The sequence below is a fragment of the Acyrthosiphon pisum genome, chromosome X, assembly GCF_005508785.2.
Source record: "Acyrthosiphon pisum isolate AL4f chromosome X, pea_aphid_22Mar2018_4r6ur, whole genome shotgun sequence".
NCBI lineage: Eukaryota > Metazoa > Arthropoda > Insecta > Hemiptera > Aphididae > Acyrthosiphon > Acyrthosiphon pisum.
In genome coordinates, this window is record NC_042493.1 from 38,407,089 (window position 1) to 38,429,676 (window position 22,588).

General features: G+C 28.3%; 1 protein-coding gene across 1 annotated transcript in view; it reads right to left on the reverse strand.

The window, feature by feature from the left end:
- The window catches only part of LOC100158683 (galactosylgalactosylxylosylprotein 3-beta-glucuronosyltransferase P), a 60,768-nt gene that overhangs the window by 8,292 nt on the left and 29,888 nt on the right, over positions 1-22,588 (reverse strand). Inside the window, exons 2-4 of the mRNA XM_029486086.1 lie at positions 18,177-18,757; positions 2,915-3,072; positions 376-552 (exon numbers count right to left, since the gene is read on the reverse strand). Of these exons, the coding sequence (XP_029341946.1) occupies positions 376-552; positions 2,915-3,072; positions 18,177-18,711 (870 nt within the window). The 5' untranslated portion in view covers positions 18,712-18,757. The remainder of the gene's footprint in view (positions 1-375; positions 553-2,914; positions 3,073-18,176; positions 18,758-22,588) is intronic.

A 22,588-nucleotide genomic window follows, 5' to 3' on the forward strand; every position in this document is an offset into this window, starting at 1 on the left:
AAAATATAACATGTACAACATCGGTTAAAATAAGTTTTTTATTTTTGGATATCTCCTATCTAGACATTTTCATACTTTGTTTCATTCTTTGTATTATTTATTTGTGTTATTATTTAATTGAAAAAATGCAGTAGGTGATCTTGTTGACAGTCACCGATATGTTAGTGAGTTACTAATTGTCTTACCTAACCAAGTGTTAATTTTATGAATTTTTAAATCGAATAAAACTCGACGTGTATAAAACATTCGAGAAAATTCGGAGACTGTAATATTCCATTAATCATTATTAGTCTTCACCACATATTTTTTATTTATTTCCTCGGTCATTTTTCCGTGATTCTTTTAAAATATATAGGTTTTAAAATGTTAACTTACTTCTAGTAGGAATTTGACGCTAACCGCAAATCCAGCCATATCGACTGGAAACTTTCTGCCTGCGATCCAACCGTCGTAAAACCCAATTAACTGGCCATTCTTCACAATTGGTGTACTTAGGCCAGTCCTTGTGCACAATCCTACGGGCCACATGGATACTTTTTGCGTATTACGCATCTGTGTACACATAATAACACCGTAAAGTAAACATGTACTCAAGTCAGTATAATAAAATATAATACACGAAATTATAAAACAATTTAATAAGTATATTATGCTTTCAAATAAACGTCGTTAAAAATAAGGGAAGAAATACCTTAAATACATTTGGGATAGTTAAAAAAAAACTATATAGAATATCCATCCGATCGACTACTGAAAAATAACTCGTCGAAATTTTGGCCGAAAAATATATTTGCAGAAATATATATCTCGAAATCGGTGTACACACGAAAATTAACTGTATTTACATTATTTGTATACAAAATTATAAATACAAAATAAATACGAATATTATTAAAACGAATTATTTTATACAATAATTATTATTCTTTTTAAAATTTGTCTACGTAATATTTATAATATACAGCAATAATTTATGTTTAATAATATTATTATAACATTAAAATAATATTATTCGTGATTATAATATTAGTATAACGTTATATTAATACTATAATATTATATTAATTTTATTGTTGTTCATTTTATAATTCAAGCAGTCTATTTTCATTAGCTGCTTATTTTATTTTTAGTAGTGGTATACTAAAGGCATAAGTTAAGTTTTCATCTACTAGGTTACGTTAGGTATTTAGGTATCATTCAAAAATCACAGACATGCAGCAATAAATTACGTTACAAGAATAAATACTACCTACTTAATACGCATTGTTATATTATAAGCAGACAATTATTTTTTTCGCAAATATATATTCCGGTAAAAATGTAGACCAGATAATTTTTCTAGATAGAAAAAGTCGGGTGCAGGACTGGTGCTCATCTTGCTCGGTTAGTTCAGCGCGTAATTTATATTTATAATAGTTATTCTAATATTTTTATAATCATTACACTAGACAAACAATTCTGAACAGAATATATCGATTTCAATGTTGTACGTTTCTAAGAAGAATAATGCAGGTGTTAAGATTTTCCTTATAGTAGGTATACAAATTGATTTTACTCTGATAAAGAGATATAACATAATTATATAAAAAATATAAGTATTATAATTCAACTTGAATCCTAATAAAAAAATATTACTTTATATTTTATATTATGTTGTTGTTTCTCCTTAAGCTTTCGACAAAAAATTTAAAATATTTAAAAAAAAAAAAACAATTTTGTGTATGCAGTATTAGTGTATAGTCATTAGTATTTTTTAGTAAATATATTTTTAAATTAAAAAAAAAAAACTGATCGAGTGTTATCTTAATATTTAATATTTGGGTTGGTGAATATTATAAATACTCAAAAGTATAATAATTATGTTACAACTATACTTCTTATACATATATAAGGACTATACTGAATAGGGAAAGGGAATTATTATTCTCTGAAAAAAGTTTGTGTACTTACAGCTTTAAAAATGATAGGTACACATTAAACAACGAATCAGATTAAAGAAATGCACTGTACCCAGGTACCTTCATTTCATTCGGAGAAAAAAGTATATATAAAGTATAAACAACTCGACATCAGTGAGAATTATATAAAAGTATCTTCATTGCTGCAAATAAGGGGGAGGAGATAATCAGTCCGGGACTTGAAGTCCCCATTAAGAGAGTACTAATTATATATTATATTTATTTTTACAACTTTGAAATTCAACCCACTTAAAATTATTTAAAACTATGTTTTTGTGATACAGTTTTTCTAATATTGTATTATATAAACACAGACAATAAGAATTGTTGTTTTTTCATAGGAAATTTGGTAAGAGGTTATCATATAACCCGACCATGTAATATTTTACCACGGATATGTGTGATTACCAAAACACATTAATTAATATATTATATTATATGTAAATTGTGTAATTTATGAATTTTGGGCTATTATGAGGTACTTACCATATTTATTAAATAAAAATATCGCAATGTATAGTAATATTATACACATAAAAAAATAGTTGAGAAAATGTATAGGGAGTATTTCTTTTGACAGTTTTAAAACTCAATTAGTTTAATAAATAATGATTAGATATTTGCAGTTTAAATACTGTTATTAAAAATAAATAAATAAACATTACGTTAACAGCATACAATTGCCATTGATTGTACATCTTAAAATAATATAATTAAACTGTACGTTAAGCCATTAATTTGGTTAAAATAATTTGTATAGATTAAACAATTATTGTTGTACATTATATCTTTGAAATTGATTTATTTGTAATCAAATCATTTTGTACTAAACAACAACCAACCGTCGAGCGGCGAGCATTAAGTTATACCATTAATTATGAATACTAGTACCTGCCTACTGATTAAACCGTACAAGTGGACAACGGCACGTGAAATAAATAAATAAAAATATTAACCTCGTTGAACAGTCTGACGTCATAAGTGTTATCATCGTCGGCGAAATACACTACGCCTTCAACGGCGTTCTGTCGGATCCATTTTAGACCTCGATTTCGATTGGCCACACCTTTGGGCTTGGCACCGCGGATTTTCTTAAATCTTTCCGGCATCGGAGCTGAAAATTGCGTAAATACATTGTGAGATAATTTATGTATTAATGGCGTGTTGGCCATACTAGTAACAGTATAACGAGTCAATCGTAAAAGTAGTCTGAAAACACGCTACCAATTATATACAGTATACACGGCGAAGGTCCGTGGGGGGGGATTTGTAGGGGAGCAACCCTGTTGAAAATTAAGTCCCCTCCCCAATATATCGATATATATTATTTAATTTATTTCGACTATTGTGCGGCTGTGCATGTGCACAGACTCATTCGCTGAAGTAGGTGTAGGTATATGTAAACCGTACTGAAAGCTCATGTCTGTATACGTATTTGTAAGAAGAAAAAAAAATCAATGTTTCGAAAAGCGTTATTTTACACAAGTTATATTCCCCTTTGGTAACCCTTACACGCGTCCAACGCGGTATATATAACTTTATCAGCTTATATATACAGCGAGTAGTACTTCGCCCCGTTGGTCCCCAGTGACCTTAACAATACACCCAGATAGAGCCAAACCTCGATCGATGGATTTACCACCCCACGTGGTCATATAATATATGTATATATATAATATTGTGATTTTCACGAAACTTATTTCATGTTGCACGTAAGAACAATAAAATGTACAGCGAAACCTTATCATAAGCGTATATTTAATACAAACCAATTAATTCAATGATGAGAAAAAAGGGCCCACTTCTGTGAATTTTTTACATATTCATAAATTTATAAGCAAAATACAGCTAAAAGAAATTACCGAATCATAAAATGTTGTTACTTTATAATAACTTTTGTATTTATTGAAACAAAATATTAAAATAAATCTTATTTTTTCAGAATTGGAGTTGTTTCATATTATTTTATTTTTTAAACATATTTTTCAAAAACACGTACCTAGACAGAGCCTTTCATTTCAATGTTTCAGTTGTATAATGTTAAGATAAACTTATCAGTTATCACTAAATCATAGTCAAAGAATGCGACTTGTATGTTGAATATATAATTTATTTTATTAATTCATTGCAGGTACAAGACTCGAGTGTTGACTCGGGTCTGTGTAAAAATAATAAACTACGAATAGCTACGAAATAATATTAATTGGGATTAATTAGTCATGCAATAATGCATAAGTGTATACAACAAGCAGAAAAACAAATAACTTTTTGTTTTCACCTATTGACCTGATTAAAGAGTTACTATAATTTAGAATATAAATTATTACGTTTAAGTAGGTACATGGTAGGTAGGTTCATGTCTAATGCAACTTATAACTTTAAACTTGGTATAGGTCGGGTCTAGTTTTGTAATGTTTGCTTATTAGATTATAACAACGAACGAAACTATATTTTGTTGACGCAATCGTCGTTTTATTGTTTTTATCATTACAAATTACAAATTACAACATACCTTTCTGATGATATTTTATCTAGAACGCATTCATTATTATTATCAATATTATAATCATTAACTTTGATAAGCCTCGTGCAGGAGTAAAATAAATGCTAGGGCCTAGGACTTATAAATATATTATATTCATTATTCATGAATACAAACAAAAATATGAATATTTTTTCTATATACCTTCCTAAAAATAGTTCATGCATAGAAATTTGCTGTCGAACACACATATATATATATATATATATATATACATTGAATACTGCATACATAATACATATATTATTTGAGTTTCATCGTAACAGTTGTTTACATAATATTACGATATTCAAACGCGTTTGGAAAATATTTATCCCAAGAACCGGAGATATAGGAACAGGTAAATGTTTATTTTCAACAATGTTTATTTTTTTTCTAAAAGTCTATATAATGTATTCAATGAATAGATTATAATATTATTCTGACAAGGTGTAAGGACAGATATATGTTGAGTTTATATTTTGTGAACGGTTATTATGCAGAAAATGGAAACAATGATGAACGCTGCGTCAATAATGATAACTGTAACTTTTCATTTTTGGTAAAGTTTTGAAAGTATAATAATAATAATAATAATATAGTAAGTATGGTATTATTATATGTATTATTGTTGTATGTCATTTCATACTTATACTACCTAGTTTTATGTAATCTAAAACAATCTGCAGCATTTCTATTAGCGAATTGCTCATTTATTTTATGCATATAATAATATATTATAAATAATGTTACTTACTCATATTTAGCAAAGCTATTTATTAGAAGAGTGAGGCAAAAGCACGTTATATTATTAACAGGACTAGCTACCTATTTTTGAAACTTACAGCGTTTGTTGAGCTTAGCTCCAATGTAAAACGTCAAAAACTAATTGCATTACAGCGAAACGACACGTTTGCGCAATTAAAAACTTTCGAAGTCATGTCACTCTAGAAAAAATGTGGTATTTTTGTATTGAAATTTAATGAAAAAAATGTATTCGTTATCTACATAATAACTATTTATAATCCAAAATGAACGTTAAGAGCTTATATAGAAGTAGAGACGTTGAAAAATCCAACTATTTTTGGACATCTTTTAAATATTGAGAGATTTGCTAAAACGATTTTGACTGTAATCCTTTACAAGGCCGTAAAAAAAATTAAAATCATGATTAAGAGGACATCACACCCGTATAAAATATTGTGTTGTCTCATCTTAACTTACAAAATATCTACAAAAAACGGTTTTGAACGGGACAACTTTACTCTCTATGTATTTCTAGTAGAATTACCAAAATTCCACAACGCATAGTGAATATCTTTATTTGTGTCGTAGTGTTTTTATTTTTTTTGATGGCACTAACCAATAATTTTTAATAGTTAAATGAAAAAAACAGCCTTACGTTTTCAAACTGATAACTTCAAATGTTTTTATTTGTATACTAATAATAAAAACCTTACGACACAGATAAAGTTCTTCCTAACGCGTTGTGGAATTTTGTAATTCTACTATAAATATAGAGAGAGTAAAATTGTGCCGCGCAAAACAGTTTTGCTATGTTGCATATTTATCGTAAGACGGAGACAACACATGCGGGTGTGACGTCCTCTTAACATTTATAATGTTGATTTTATTTTTATAAAAGGACATGTTAAATATTTGTGATAGCTATTGATAACGAATAATTGAAATATAAAAAATAACCACCGACTAAAAACATTTAAACATAAAATATGGTTAATCTAAATTTATAAGAATTATATTTTGGTTGAAAAAAAATATTTTAATTATAATAACATTGTATTGTTGATAATTGGTATAGGGATAATGAAAGCCTAGTGACAGTTATATAAATTATAAATGTATTAATTTTAAATGGAATTATTATTATTATTTTTCATATTTATTATCATATTGTTTCTACGAAGTATTTTGTACCTATACACCCCTGCTAATGCCTATTAAATTTAAATCGGATGATGCATTATGTGTTTACGGCTTATTTTATTTACCCGTGCATGTAAATATTTTCAACTCGGCTAATCCTTAAGTAAATATTTATGAGTTATGATTGAATTGATCATTTCATTATTGAGGAATTGATGAAAAACTTGTTTCGATATTTCATCACTACTTACGTTTTGTCGTTACATTAAGCATTATTTGGGAGATGGTATTTTGCGCCAATTTTATTACTTGTACCAATAGGTTTAAGTGCGTATGTAATTTGCGCCAAAATATAAAAAATATAATGTGTATTTTGCACCACATCTAAAAATTAATTTTGGTAATTTGTACCATGACAGAAAACGAAATGGAATATGACGTGATCTGCGCCACACTTCCAACTTCATTGTTGGAATTTACCAGCAGATAAATATATAAAAAATAATATACCTATAATAAATATATGAGAACTATAGACAATAGAAAATTGATATAAAAAGCTTAGTTTCGTCTTAAAGTATCAAGTATAATAAAAGGCGAGCAAGATGGGTATAATAAGTATCATAGGTATTATTAAAAATGTAGGCATTATTGTTTTAGGCATGTAAAACATGAATAATATGAAGATTGAAGAACAATTTATAGGACAATGAATAATTATAATAGATATTACTGATTTTTTAATTTGTGTATGTATTATTACTAATAGAAATTGTACTTTTCAGGCGCCTTGTATTAAATTTTCACACTTTTTTACCCAACAAATACAATTTTATTGATATTTATTGAAAAAAATATCAAAACAATTTAAAACTGACAATGTCCGTAAACAGCTCAAAAAGAGTCAACAATTTATAGTGTGTAGAAAATGAAAATATAAACATTCAGTAAAATTGTCATGTATCTACAGTTATTCGTTTTTAAATAACAAAATAACAAAATCACTACATGAGAAAAAAATATAATTATGTAGTTTTTAGATGTGTCGCAAATTATATACATATATATTTTTGGTGGGTTGTTTTCGACGCAAATTACACGCGCCCCATAATTTAAGACATATTGTAGTTATGGATTCATCATATCATACATTCATACATATTATATTCACCAACAACGTAGGTAACTACATAATCTATATTACAAAAATATAATACATTGACATTATACAATACGTACATATATGGGCAGTTAATCCTAACCTAACGCTGGGTCCACAACTACAGTAATTTAAAGCTAAGCCGCTGTTTACGCCATTCCCGTTTTCATTCGCTAAGCAGTAGATAACTAGCAGTAGGTACTTGACAATTTTAGAATGTTTTGATTGAGCAAAAAAAAAACAATAGTCAAACAATTATTAAATAATCTGACCGTCGAATCCTAAACTACGATCGATATCCCGACTTTGTCGAGCGATTATTAGATATTTTTAAACGAAAGTATACAGGCAAAAGGAATATAATATAGGAAATACAATTTTGGGAACCATAAAACCGACAAATTATTACATCATCCGCGTACAGTTTTGCACAATAAAAACACAATTTAATTGTACGTATTTTCGACAAGGTCGATAAATTATTAACGTTTTGGACAAACACAAAATTAAGCGGAAAGTGGATACTCCACAGCACGGTATAGGTACCAACAAGTTATCGTGCGAATATATATATCAATCCGAAAATGTAATTTGTAATGACAATAAAACCAACACATTTAACGTCACAAATTATGTCATATGTATTATATGTTTACTGAAGTCGTATATAATATATGCTGTAACGATTTTTAGGAAATTGATGGGTCTTACCAAGTTTCGAGACTACTTGACTATATTGTCTTTTCCTACGAATATCCGTCATTGTCATACATCAAATCGTTACGATAAAAATACTCGACGACAAGTAGGTGTATATAAACTATGCGTGTATAATATTATATTCCTATAGGTCGAGGTCGTCGCATTTATTTTCAAATGAAATTTTTTTGTTTTTAATTTTTATTCCAACAAATCGATAAGAATGAAGTATTCTTGAAATTTGCCATGCAAAATGTACCGCTAGAAATTTTTTTTTTTTAACATTTATTTGTGTATATACGATCTGTAATAATATTTACAATTATTATATGGGATGGAATACAATTGGCTTTGATAGAGTGATGGGAGTAACTACCCAGCAATAACCTCGACGAGAAAACTAGAAATTTAAATTAAATTTTTAATATTTATTGGTTATTTTATTCCTTTTTTTTTATGTTTTTCAATATTATGATCATAAAATATGCTCAGTATCGATTTACTAAAACAGTTTTTTTTTGTTATTAAACTTTAATTAAATTTGACTTATAATACTAATAAAATTATTATGACGCATTTAAAATAAACGTCAAAAATGTTTGGCGATGCGATGTTTTGAAAAAATTATTTACGCAACAATAACATTATATTATTATCATTGCTATAGGTAAATACTATGATCTCAATGATTATGTACCTATTTTATTATCAGGCGATATCATCAATATAATATTTTATTACAATAATTATAATTACATTTTTGAAATGTAAACTTAATAGTCGTTATTTATTAATGCATATACATTTAGAAGTTCGATTTTTTTCGGATGTTTTTTTTTAATTACTGATAAAATATATTTGATTGATTATAAATTACGAATAAAGACAAAATTTTAAGTTAATCGATTGAAACTATGTTTTAAATGTAAAATATTTTAAATATCTTAATTTATTAAATTTGCGCGTAATATTAAAAATTGACAGGTACTTAGTACGTACCTATGCATTTGTTAAACAATTTGCTAATTCAGTGGTTATTATATACTTAATGGAAACTGCCATGTAAGCAATTTTGGTAGATATTTATGTCCCGTAAAACGGACCAGCTCGCACTTTACGATTTCGTAACATTATCATTGTTGTAGTTGTTGAATTTTATCGACCATAATAAAATTAAACAATATTATATTTTAATTTTTAACCCACTGGTTAATCAGGTAAACGAAAATATTTACAAATAAAAATTATAAGCATAATGTGTTGCCACCCAGAAAAATTTGCCGTTTGAAGCATTTGCCCCTTTCACCCCATTCTTAAATTCACCACTGGTAGCAACCCAAAAAAATTTCTAAAACACAAGCAACTGTTTCGATATAGGTAGTGCTAATATTGTATAACTGTGATGCATACCTACAAACGTTACATTAATTGGTTTTACGAGTAGGTCGCTTACTCGCTTCTGTTACGTTTCATTTATATTTATTATTATTATAATTATATATTTATTATTATTATTATTATTGTTGTTTAACAACCGAAGGTTTGTGTTAATCTGACCAACATAAAGATATGTACGTAGTTTTAATTTTGTCGGTCAGACATGAGCGTAGGCGTTACCGGCTTAGATAATTGTTAAACCGACAGCAATATTATATCTTGTACAGATAAATATGACGGACGTGGGTATATGTACACCAAACGAGTGTTGTTCGTACAGTGCATATTTAAACAACAATATGTAATTATGTAATAATATATTATTAATTATTTTTCCGCTTTGACAATTTCCAGTGTAAGTAGGTAGCTATAACAACACGTGTCTAAAGTGTTTCGGTGGTATAACTAATAATAATAATTATTATTATTATCGTAGACACGTGTGTGCACATTTGTTTTATATCACCGACAACGAGTGTTTTACAGATTGTTTACAAACTTACAATACCGTTTTAGCGGTGGGGCTGATAGCTTAGGACGAGAGGAACAAGTTCTCATTCATCATTATTTATTGTTTACTTTACAAATCGGGCTTTTATTTTCAATAAACGTTTTTGTTATTTTTTCATGACGTTACGACTCAATAGCCAGAACAAAATTATGTACCTGCCTATCGACAGCATTGATATAAAACGATGCCTGTCGAGCTAAGCATCTAAATTAACAATAAGCAATGTACCTATATAACGAGGCCGGCAACTAGAAGGTATAGCGTAAACAATAATATGAATAATGATGTTGGATTAAATTCGTTTAGGATAATAAAATGTATCGAGTTGAGACTTTTTTTGTGTCTCAAGACAAAGGTTATTGTACGAAAGTTAAAAGTAAATTATTTTCAAGTAATTTCAAATAATTTTCAAAATAATCAGAAAACAAAAATTTTTACACAGAACCATTATTTTCGACAAAATCGATATTATTTTTAATGTATTCCAAAAATTAATAGATGTTCACTAACTTTTCCACAAATAGCATAATTAAATTTTAAATATATTTTGGCTCTTTTAAATTTTAATGCTATGCTGTTATAGACATTTAACATTTTTTAGTTTTTTTTTCTTTAAATGTTGATAAAATTATTTATACCTACTCGATCAAAAAGCTTCAACATTTAAAAGAAGATTCCTCACAAGTTGTACCACTTACTTGTATACCAATTTAAAAGTATAAAAAATATATAGGTATTATGCGTAATTATTTTTATAAGCATTTGAAGTTCTAATTTTAACAAAATTAGACAAAAACCCAAAAACCGCAATTTATTTTAGTTTAATATTTATAAGTTTTCAATTTTAATACTCTAAGACTTAAACATTTAATACGAAGTTCGGGCAGTTCACGTAATTTATTGACACAGGCTACAGCAACTTAAAATTCTCGTAACATTTATTTTTATCGATACGTTTATTTAACATTTTAATGAAATAAGATATTTCAAGAATTTAAACATAAAATAACGATTTCAGTTATTTTATTGTAAAAAAAAAATGTTATTTGTAGAGAATGAATATTTTAGACATTCCGTAAATTAACGTTTACTTTATATAAATGAAATTTTTAAAAATATTTTGATTTATTTTAAGTTAGGTATTTAAACCATTCCGTTCAGCGATACCTATTGTTAGTTTTTACTTAAGAGGATGTCAGCGCACGATTTGTTTTTTCTCTGACCTACGCTCAATATATAACAAATATGTATTCAACAAAACCAACTTTGCGTTGTTAGCTTTAGTATTAGAGTGAATTGACCTATTTTTAAACTTCAAATTAAGAACATTATTTGTGTTCTCTCGAAAAAAAATAGTTCATCATATTACTAAAAGAAAAATAAATTACTTATATGGTATACAAATATAATATATTAATATAAACATATAATTTATAAAATTAAATGCATTAAAATTAATTATAAAAAATATTATTTATCAATAAATCGACACATTTTGTTAAGAGCAATTTTTAACATTTTTAGATTATTTTTTATAGTATTTTATCCTTTGCTGCCTACCTAATCAACTAAGTACTAACCTAAACGAGCCCTAAACATTACCTATAGGTTATAAATATATTCTACAAATTACAATGGTTACTATTATGGGTTTTATTTATCTGACGGTTAGAACTCTAAAGGCAATTTTGCTAATTTAATGTTCTCTATGACAAAACTGGTTAAATTTATTTGAATACCTATTGCAATATTAAAAATGTTATCAAGTATTTTTAAAATACGATAACTTAACCTACATGTTTTGTTACTCATTAGTTCACTGTAAACGCCCAATAGGCAGGGTCGAAATGGCTCTAAAAAGCATAACAAAAAGTGTACTTTAATTTATAATGCTTTCGAAATATAACTATATGGAATATAGGGTATACGTTAATTAGTACAATTATTCAATGTTATTTTTTTATTTACCTAATTAAATAGGTACCTAGTTAATAATATTTAGTCATTGTATACATAATACATTATCAGTGTAATTAGCCATCGTTTTAGGTATAAATGTATAAATGTATAATACATAATATTATGTATATTTTTTTTTATTATAAGTACAAAATATATTACATATTTATTGATGTATGTATAATTTTTAAAATATAGTTTTTTAGTCAACCAAACTATAGTCACTTATAGCAGTTATGACTTATGAACATAAAAAAATTAAAATTAAATATTAATAATTGACACATATAGCAACTTAAAGTTAGGGAATTAAATGTTTTTTTTAAGTTAATGTAAAAATAAAATAAAGTAAAACCAAGTATAATATTATTATCATTTGTTTTTAACGTTATTCCTTTGACGTTTATTGACTTATAGTTTTTAGACATTTTGTTGTTAGGCCTCAAAGTTGTTCATAAATCTGTCCATACTAATCATTAAGATTAACTTCTAAAGCTAGGTAGTTAACAGAAAAACAGATAATATAAGAGCACGAGATATGAATAAAAGATTTGAACTTGATTAATTTTCTATACTTCGGATCTACAGCTTGTATTCTTATAATAACGATTGTTCTTTTCTCATTACCAATTTTATATTTCATATGACGCCATGGACTTTGCAAGTTCACCGTTATGATTTTATGAAAAATATGCGTTATGCATTTAAATATAAGTAAATTCTAAAACGTTTTTATTATTTAGAGGAAGGAAAAAGAAGGCCTACCGAGCGTTCACACTTCTACACTATAGGCCAGTCCGACCCTGCCGATAACCGTACTTCAGTACTTGGGTAATGTGAACACAACAGCGGATACCTAGCTAGGATAATTTGAATACTCATATTATTGTTTATTATTTAATAACATTTTCATTAACATATGTATATTTATCACGAATTCTTGTGCACACTTCAAGAAGTGGGCAACTACTCCTTACTAGGATTCAAGTGTTTGTGTACCTACCTAACATATTGAAGAATAACATACAAACACGGTATGATAAAAAACAGAATCATTGCTATCAAGGACAAAGAACAACGTTGTGATATTATGTGTAAATGCTTTAGTTCGTTTAAAAAGCATTAAACGTAATCTATGGGATAAGCCATCATGTTGTACAGGGTGTGCCCACCACTATGTACCTACCAATTATTATATTATCGTTACCTACACACTCATTAATTGTTCATATTTTCGTGCTGGGATAAAAAAATAGTTTTTATCGTCCATGCTTCGCGGAAAATCGTTAACTCCGCGGAACACTAAACTATATACACTCGATGTGTTTGAAAACGTCGTACACACATTATATTATGCGTTTTTCTACTGACTCGCTTTTTTGCAGTAATCGTTACATCAACTACCTACCTACTTAATAAATAAATAGTTAATCTGTTATATAATGCAATAACCTCTCAGACAGTATTTAGTGTTAGGTATTGTTTGTATATACATTTTGAAAGACCATCAATAACCACATTAAATAATTGACTTAATTTATATACGATACGTATTTAATAAAATTTTATTATATTTACAAATAGCACGAAACATATCGTGTAACTGTACCAGGGATAAAGTGGGGTCACAAACATCTACTTTAATTAAATAGTATTTTGGAATTTGATTGTTTTTATTAAACATTTTTTTTTAATGTATTCTTTTAATTTATGACGATGAATAATTCAATATATTAATATTTAGTTTAATTGGTTCTGTTTTATAATACTTGAATTGCGAATGTAATATGCAATTAATTTAAAAAAAAATTGCGAGTGAAAGTACCTAGATACGTCATTTTTAAAAGCCCTTTGATAAAAAAAAATATAAGTTACACTTCTTTATTTTAATTCGGATATTCTAACTAAGATCATTAATTAATTACTTTTTCAACTTGTAATTACATTTTAATTATGAGATAAAAATACCTAATCCAATCCGTGCCACATGTATACAGAATTATGTGGGTATTACAAAGAACGAATTACAAGTGTGCTTATAAAGTTATAAAATAATTGTCCCGGTAGTATTAATTATTCATATCGATAGTTAAATATATAGAATCATTAAAATGTACTTTGATATTTTAATCTATCTGTTATGGTTAGGAGTTTGGGACTCCCCTTAACCTGAGAGAATGAATGAATTACAACTGATTCATACAACAAACTACTCATATAAATGCACTTTTTTCATTTTATTTATATTATTTTTTATACTATATAATATTCGTTATTTATACGAAACCTTATGCATTTATCATTGACTATCATCAATAGCAGGAACTAAAGCAGTAAATGCGTTTTTCGTACACTTGCATAATATTATTATAGATTAAAAATAAGCCAATGTTGGTTATTAAAATGAAAAATTGAAAAATTAAAGTTATTTTTAAAACGTTAAAAGTTACCAGAATTCAGTAATTCGGTGAAAAATAAGCAAAATAATGAGATTGCTTCTTTGTTAGGTACTTTTGTACAAAAAGTAACACATTTAATATCTAAATTATTGGCCTGGAATATTGTTTTATATGATTTATGATTTTGAGAAGTTCACGAATTCGCATGTTTTAACTGAGTGCATCAAAAAGTTTCTAATCTAAAATAAAAACTTGTTTAAAATTAAAGGACATACTTTAATAATTTAATAATATGTTATTACTAATTTAGGCGACTTAGAAGCCTACTTCTAGCTTAATTTAATTAAAACCTTCTGATAACAGATCCGAAGAACTTTTATTTGTGGAAGCATGAATGCTGAAGTAGGTAATTCCAAGTATTCGTAATATTATGATTTAATGGCTATCGTGATTGCCGTGATAGCAAGGTACTTACAAGAAAGTTTTATGCTCTGAGAATCCAAGCACAAAGTTTAGTCGTATGCGATCGTTTCTATAGTGCGGTTTTTTTTATATCGGTTTTCATTAATTTTAAAATGCCAAAATTAAAAGTCGGGTCGAATCGAATTTATAGTTACGTGGCCGAATTTAATGAATATATTATATTTGCATCCGATGGAGATATTTTATTTTGTAAAATGTGCGAAATAAAGGTGAACATACTGCAGTAACAAACGTTTTTGCGTGACTCAGCATTTAAAAACATTTATGCAAAGCATTGTTAAAATCAAATATTCCGTTGGAAAAACTAAGCAACACCCATTCTTGCTCGTTTCTGGAAAAATATGTGGATAACGTTGAGAAAAACCTACATCGAAGATTCCTACCGAGAAACAATGGACGAGATAAGAAATGAAGTGCAAAGTAAAAAGATCTGGGTGTCGATTGATGAGATGACAGATTCAGAAGGTCGATATTTTACGAATGTAATAATTGGCACGTTACCGGTAGATGAGCAAACCATACTACGATCAGTACCTAAGCTTTTCAACAAAACACTTTTTTCACTATAGCAGAAAGGAATACAATATGACGACGTTATTTTGTTTGTTAGCGATGCAGCACCATTTATGGTGAAGGCTACAAAATCCATACAGGCCTTTACTCAAAAATTATACATGTAAATTATCTGGCCCACGGTCTACACCGAGTATGGGAGAATATTCGACCAGAATTTCCTAAAGTTGATGAACTTTTATCCAACATGAAAAAAAGTATTTTTGAAAGCACCAGTTCACATCGAATTATTTTGCAAGTAGCCACTGATTCGCCATTCGCTGATGTCCCCTTCAACAATTATGACACACTAGGATACCTGGTTGAAAGCTGCTATTTATTATTGTGAGTATTTTAAAATAATACAAAAAGTGGTTAATATGCTTTATGCCGTGGCACAATTGAAAAAGTAAAAAAAAATAATATGTGATAAAAGTGTTCAGTTAAATTTAATTTTTATTCACACAACTATGGTTTCTTATCATCAGCCATTAATCGTTTAGTAACTCGAGGAACACTCTTAGTTAAAGCAATTCAAATTTTAGATGATGTTATAAAGAAATTAAAATTCCAAAAGGTGTTATAATTTACAATAAATTTGAACAAGTTATCGGGAAAAACGAGGGGTGTAGGACTCTGTTGAAAATTTCAAAAATTTTATCAGGAGAAGAAACAACAACAGATGGCCTTCCAGAAGACTTTAAAATTAATGACTAAAACTTAAAATAAATTTATATTTAGCGCATATTTTGATAGTTTATAGTGTATGAACTTCCAGCCCCGGCTTTTCGGTTAGTGTTTTCTTTAACTATTTCGTTATAAAAATAAAATCTAATAGAACGCGGGTATAAAGAACTTAAAGTGAAAATTACGAAAATCGATAAGTATAATATTTATACGCACGAATATTTCTTCTTTTATTTTCCAAAGACTGCAGGCTGCGATTTAACATTTTTTTTTATTACATTATTTATAAAATATTTTTTTTACAATAACAGCGTAAAATACAAATAGTACAATATATTATATAACACGTACCTAAACGTATTATTTATTTGTAAACATTTAAAATTCGAGCAGAAAAATAAAATTATTCTGCTAAAATTCTATTTGATGTTTTTATTTTTGTTCTTGTGTTTTTTTGGGCATGTAAGTTCCACTCGAAATTAACTACAGGTAAAAGAAGGTAGGTACACGTGAATTCCGTCCAAAAAAACTTTATAATTAATATATTACCTATTACTATTACCCGTTTACTTAATGAAGTTTAAAAGTTTAAAATTAATTAATTTTTGTACTTCTCAATTAAAACCGAGCATAATTGTCTTCAAAGTAGCTTTTAATATTTATTTATTTATTTTTATATATAAACGGGTGTACCCATAGGTGCAGCCTCGTTTGCAGGACGGGCAGTCATAATGTAACATAATGTAATAAATAAAATATAATTTAAATAGGTTTTAATAGAAATATAGAATACATGTATTACTTATATTGTTATTATACAAATTTGTGAATGTGTCATTTATTATGTATTCATATTAATAGGTAATTATATGAGTGATAACATAGATTAATCATTATAAGAATATTTTATTATATTATTATATTTATATTTTCCTGGCGGAATTTACATGTATATAGGTACCTTTTTACCTGGATATTTCCCTGATGGTATATACCATAGACCTTATTTTTACCCGTTCATTTCAGGCGGAATTTACAACCCCCCTATATAAATAATAACACAATTATGGGAGCCCCTGGGTTGCAGTTCCCACCTTTTAAATCCGGCCGCCTTTGTGGGTTTATTAGGTTTATATATATATATATATATAAATATACATATATTTAACACGGTGATTCACCCGATCCTTTAATTTTTCATTAAGTACGATTCGGATTATTGAAATTATTATGTACATTGTACCTATATTATAATTCTAAAACCCCGTTTTCAAATACTTAGAGCTTGTATGGCATTCAAGGAGTCTTCTTGGTGATACATACTCGTTTTAAAAATGAGAACCTTTCCACTGTACATTTTTATTAAATTATAATTTAAAAAATACTGATATACTTATTTAAATTATTTAAGAGAATTCTACTCATGTTGTCTTCGTCTAACACACGTACGACATAGCAAAATTTTCGTTCACTAGTTTCAATAGTGTGCTGTTAGTTCTGATATTAGAGTGATTTGACCTATTATGTCGTGAGTGTGTAAGACGGAGACAACAAATGTATGGGTAGCGTCCTCTTAAAACTAATTTTCAGTAATATTTAGTCAAGTAGGTATCTAATTACAATTATTAATAACTATAAACTGCTAATAGAATAACATCAAAAATATTGAATTCTCAATAAAATATTCAAATAATCATAGACCCCATGGCATGGCCCCATCCTATTAAACTACATTATATCTGTAATAGGTACCTATATAAAGTTAGACAAATTTTCGATTTTAATATGTCGGCAATTTCAAAAAAAAAAAAACAAAAAGATTGAAGGACCAACAATTTAAGCATTAGCGAATGAAGAAAACAAACGGACAAATGATATATTATAATTATGATGAGAAAAACAAACGTCGAAAGCGCGTGCTTACCGATCAAATGGTTGTATCGGACGCCGAACGACTGCAGCAGGACGCCTAGGTGCGGCGATTTGACGTGCGAGTCCTCGACGACCAGCCAGTGTATGTCTCTGACCAGCATGAGCGTCTGCGCCAGCCTGGTGAGGTCGGCCACCTGTTCGGGCCGCCGGTACGTGGGCGTGATTACGTAAACGGTGCTCGGTTCGAGGGTGGCCATTCCAAAGCCGCCGCCATAGCCACCACCGCTGGCGCCGTTACCGAAGGCGCCACCGCCGACGCCGCTGCAACTGGCACTGTACACCACGTACCGGGCTATCTGCCTTGAGATACCCATCAGCAAGTCCCGGGACACGCCGGCGCTCTCGTCCACCACCACCTTGGACAGGGCCATCGACACCAGGTCCTCGGCCACCAGGTCGGGGCGGGCCACCGGTTGGCCCTGTTGCTGCGACCAGGCGCCGGACGTCTGGTACTGCAACAGCACCACGAAAACGGTGCCCATCGCCAACGTCCACAGGATGCGCATCTGTATGGATACAGGCAGCATCGCGGCGGACGGGTGCCATCAATCCGAGAGTCGCCGCGTCCGCGCTCTGAAAATACGATACATCAAAATGTGTTATTAAAGTATTATAATAATATTATATACCTATCCGATAGTGTTTATTTTGTCGGTTTTCTCGCCGTTAAACGTATTTAATTATATTATATTATTTTATAAAATGTATTAAATGCTCTTTCTTAGTAGGAATGTAGAATACTGCAAAGCTACCACCATTAAAATAGGTAAGAAAATAAAAAATTCTGCCAGAATGTGTTTTTAGATTCTGAGCGGAGCGGGGAAACTAGTGGTTTTACAATAGTGTTTATTTTTTTTATATTTTTAATCAAGTATACAAAGTTTCTACCAGAAGGAGTTTTTCGATTTCAACATATAGTATCTTATCTTTTAGAATATTGGATCAAGATGGCAATTTACAGAGGTCATTTTTCGATTTTATCAATATAGTTATTGAAATGTTATTTAATTCCAAGGGAAAAACCACCGACAAATTACGAAAAACCACTAAAACTGGGATTTTAATTTCTAACGCTTTGCTTATCACCATAGAAACGAGTAAAAAATAATAATAACTATAGTAATAGTAATAATAATATCTACTATCACAATATTTTGTATTGTTATTATTATTTTTTATTCGTTTCTATGGTGATAAACAAAGTGTTAGAAATTAAAATCCCGGTTTTAGCGGTTTTTCGTAATTTGTTGGTGGTTTTTCCCTTGGAATTAAATAACATTTCAATAACTATATTGATAAAATCGAAAAATGACCTCCGTAAAGTGCCATCTTGATCCAATATTCTAAAAGATAAGATACTATATATTGAAATCAAAAAGCTCCTTCTGGTAGAAACGTTGTATACTTGATTAAAAAAATAAAAAAAATTAACACCATTATTATACACTATTATGTTAGATGTTATATAAATATTCTTTTTCTTATTAAAAATGTGATGAACGTGGAATGCACGTCGTCTCTTATTTTATTATTATGTTGAAAGTTTAATGAAAGTAATTATATCGAAATTTGAAAGTGATTATTTATTTCTTACAATATCCAGACTGACAAACCGTCCTCGCTCAGAATCGTTTTTCTTATACAATATCATTGAATTCAAGTTAAATACAATCTTTGATTTTGGGTAAAAAACTTGAAAATTGAATGCAAGATTCTTTCCAAGATAAGTTAAATCATTTTTTTTTTAAATTAAGCAATATTGAGGTAAGTTCCCATTCATATTCCACTAATACACTAGTAATATTTTAACATTATTAATAATTGCTTCAAAATAATATTATTAAAAGATACATAATAATAATATATTTTATACTTGTGAACAATTATACACAGCATAAAGTGATTAATTAAAAATAAATATCAGAGACTGGGCCTTTTATAACAAGATAAATATAATAATAACCTTACACAATTAAATATTTCCAAGTACTTTTAACGCATTTTTATTATGCTTAAGCCATTACGCTTCTATTATATTATATCAACAAGGTGGAACAGAATGACTTGACAAATTAAATAATAGATACTTCTGTTATAATCAATAACATTTTTTTTTATATAATATATAATTTATAAACACTTGCGTTTCAAATAACGTATAACATTTTTTTTTTTTTTTTTTTTTTTTATATTGAAAATAAAAATTTTAAATTTAATAAAAATGTTTTGAAATAATTTAAAGTAGTCAATCCCTAATCCCAGTAAACCTAATTTATTGTATGAACAATTTTGATGATAAAAACGCTTATTTAAGTCAAGTAGTTTATTTATTAGAGTTTTTTGGGAGTATCTACTTAATTTAATTTGTAACGTACCTAATACATTTTTAAAAAATATTCTTTTCGCGAATTTTCAAACATAAATATGTCTTAAATGATTGTATAATTTATAGTCTTATATAATTTACATAATTTTTTTCATATGTTTAACTAGTATCAATTTTTCATTTTTCATTTGTCACGTCTTTTTTACACTCGGAATATAATATATATATATTATTATTGTTATATAGGTATCAATGCATCATGATATAAATATATTTCATAACTTACAATTACCTAACAAATCATTATCTGCAACATTATCAGTAACAAAAAAATTGTAAGCAACAAAACAAATGCAATATATTTTTGGTTATTGAATTGTTTATTTATGTATAACCGCCACTTTAATAGTTTTTGGAAAACGAAGGTAATTTAAAATTTACCGAAGGGAATAATAATTTATTTAATGTGTTCGTTTTTTTTTCGGTACCTGTTTAAAAAGATTATATTCGTTGTATGGATTCATTTAAAATCGATTTTATGAGTATATGTCACGCTTTAAAAACCTTTTTTTGACCTTTATCGAGCTAAGTATTTTAACTGTCAACCTTTGTTTCATTATTTTTTTTGTCTTGTTTTAACCATAAATTATTTTGGTTTACAAACAGCCGCATTCTAACATAAAAAGTATTCAAACGACAGAGGCAGACTAACATTAATAATAATATAATCTGAGACTCTCGTTCGTGTTATTAAAATAACAAAACACTAAATGTTTTTGAGTACTTGTGGATTGAAGCAACCTAAGTAAAAATCTCATAACGGTGCTCTGTTCTGTAGTTTATATAAAACATAACAGAGCTCAATGAAGCAAATAAAAATTATTTATTAAAAAGATAGTTTTGCTGTGTATTTACTGTTTAAATGCTTTCATTAAAAAAGGACTTGTTAGAGTACACAATACACAATAATTTTATTGTTGTAATAGGCAGACATTTTTTTTCACTTACAATCTTATATTGATATAAGTTAATATTGTATATTATTTATAACATAGTTGTAGGTTCTGGTAGGATTGATAAACATCGTTTATAGCTGGTACTTATCAATTATTTTTATTTATACATTTCTCGAATTTGTTGTAACTCTATATGCATTGTTATGTATAATAATATGTAAGTTGTTATTGTAATACATAACATCTTTAATTAATGAAAAAAAACTGTTATAGAAGTAAACGTAGATGATAAGTACCTACCTATGCAAGGTAATGTGATATAGGTAGTTATTTAATTTTACATGTAGGTATAAAATAATAACACACATATTACATCAGATGATAAGTTGTTATAATCAGCGTCTTTATTTTTGTCTACGACCTCCGTTCATAATAAAGTAAAGCCTATGAATATATCGCCATGGGTTCACACCACTAGGTATAGCTAGCAGCATATAAATACGGGTAAGCAATCCCAATGAGTGAAACTCAATCAGACCTTGTCTAGCATCCCACATTTTCCAATCCAACTGTAGGACTCAAGTAAGTCATGAACTTCGTAACAGCTGCGTAGTGCTTATAATATAAATTCCCAGTATGAACAACTATAGTCTCAAGCAGAATAATTTACTTATTTTGTACTATTGATTACAGATTTTTATTATATGTTTCGATGTTTGTATTTCAAAATTATAACTTAAAATAATATATTGTGTTTTATTTGATTAACAAATTGTGTCGACCGTCGCCCGTCGTTAATCAACTGTATTCTTGTCCTGACAGCCAGTACGTCTTTAAATAATCGAATATACGAGTAAGCAGTGTCCTGGACGGTGCACTAAAAATTTAATATTTATGGTATTAGTAAACCAGCCATGGGCTACGGAACCACTTAGGCATTCCACATCACATTATAGTTACCCCAATTGTCAGCATATAAAAAACACGATCAAATATATTATCACGTGAATATTTTTCTTTATCATGAAATATTAGTTTATTTATGTGTACTTATTTTATTTCATTATTTGAGAAAGATCTTGATTTCACATCGAGTATATACCTACATAGATATTAGATATT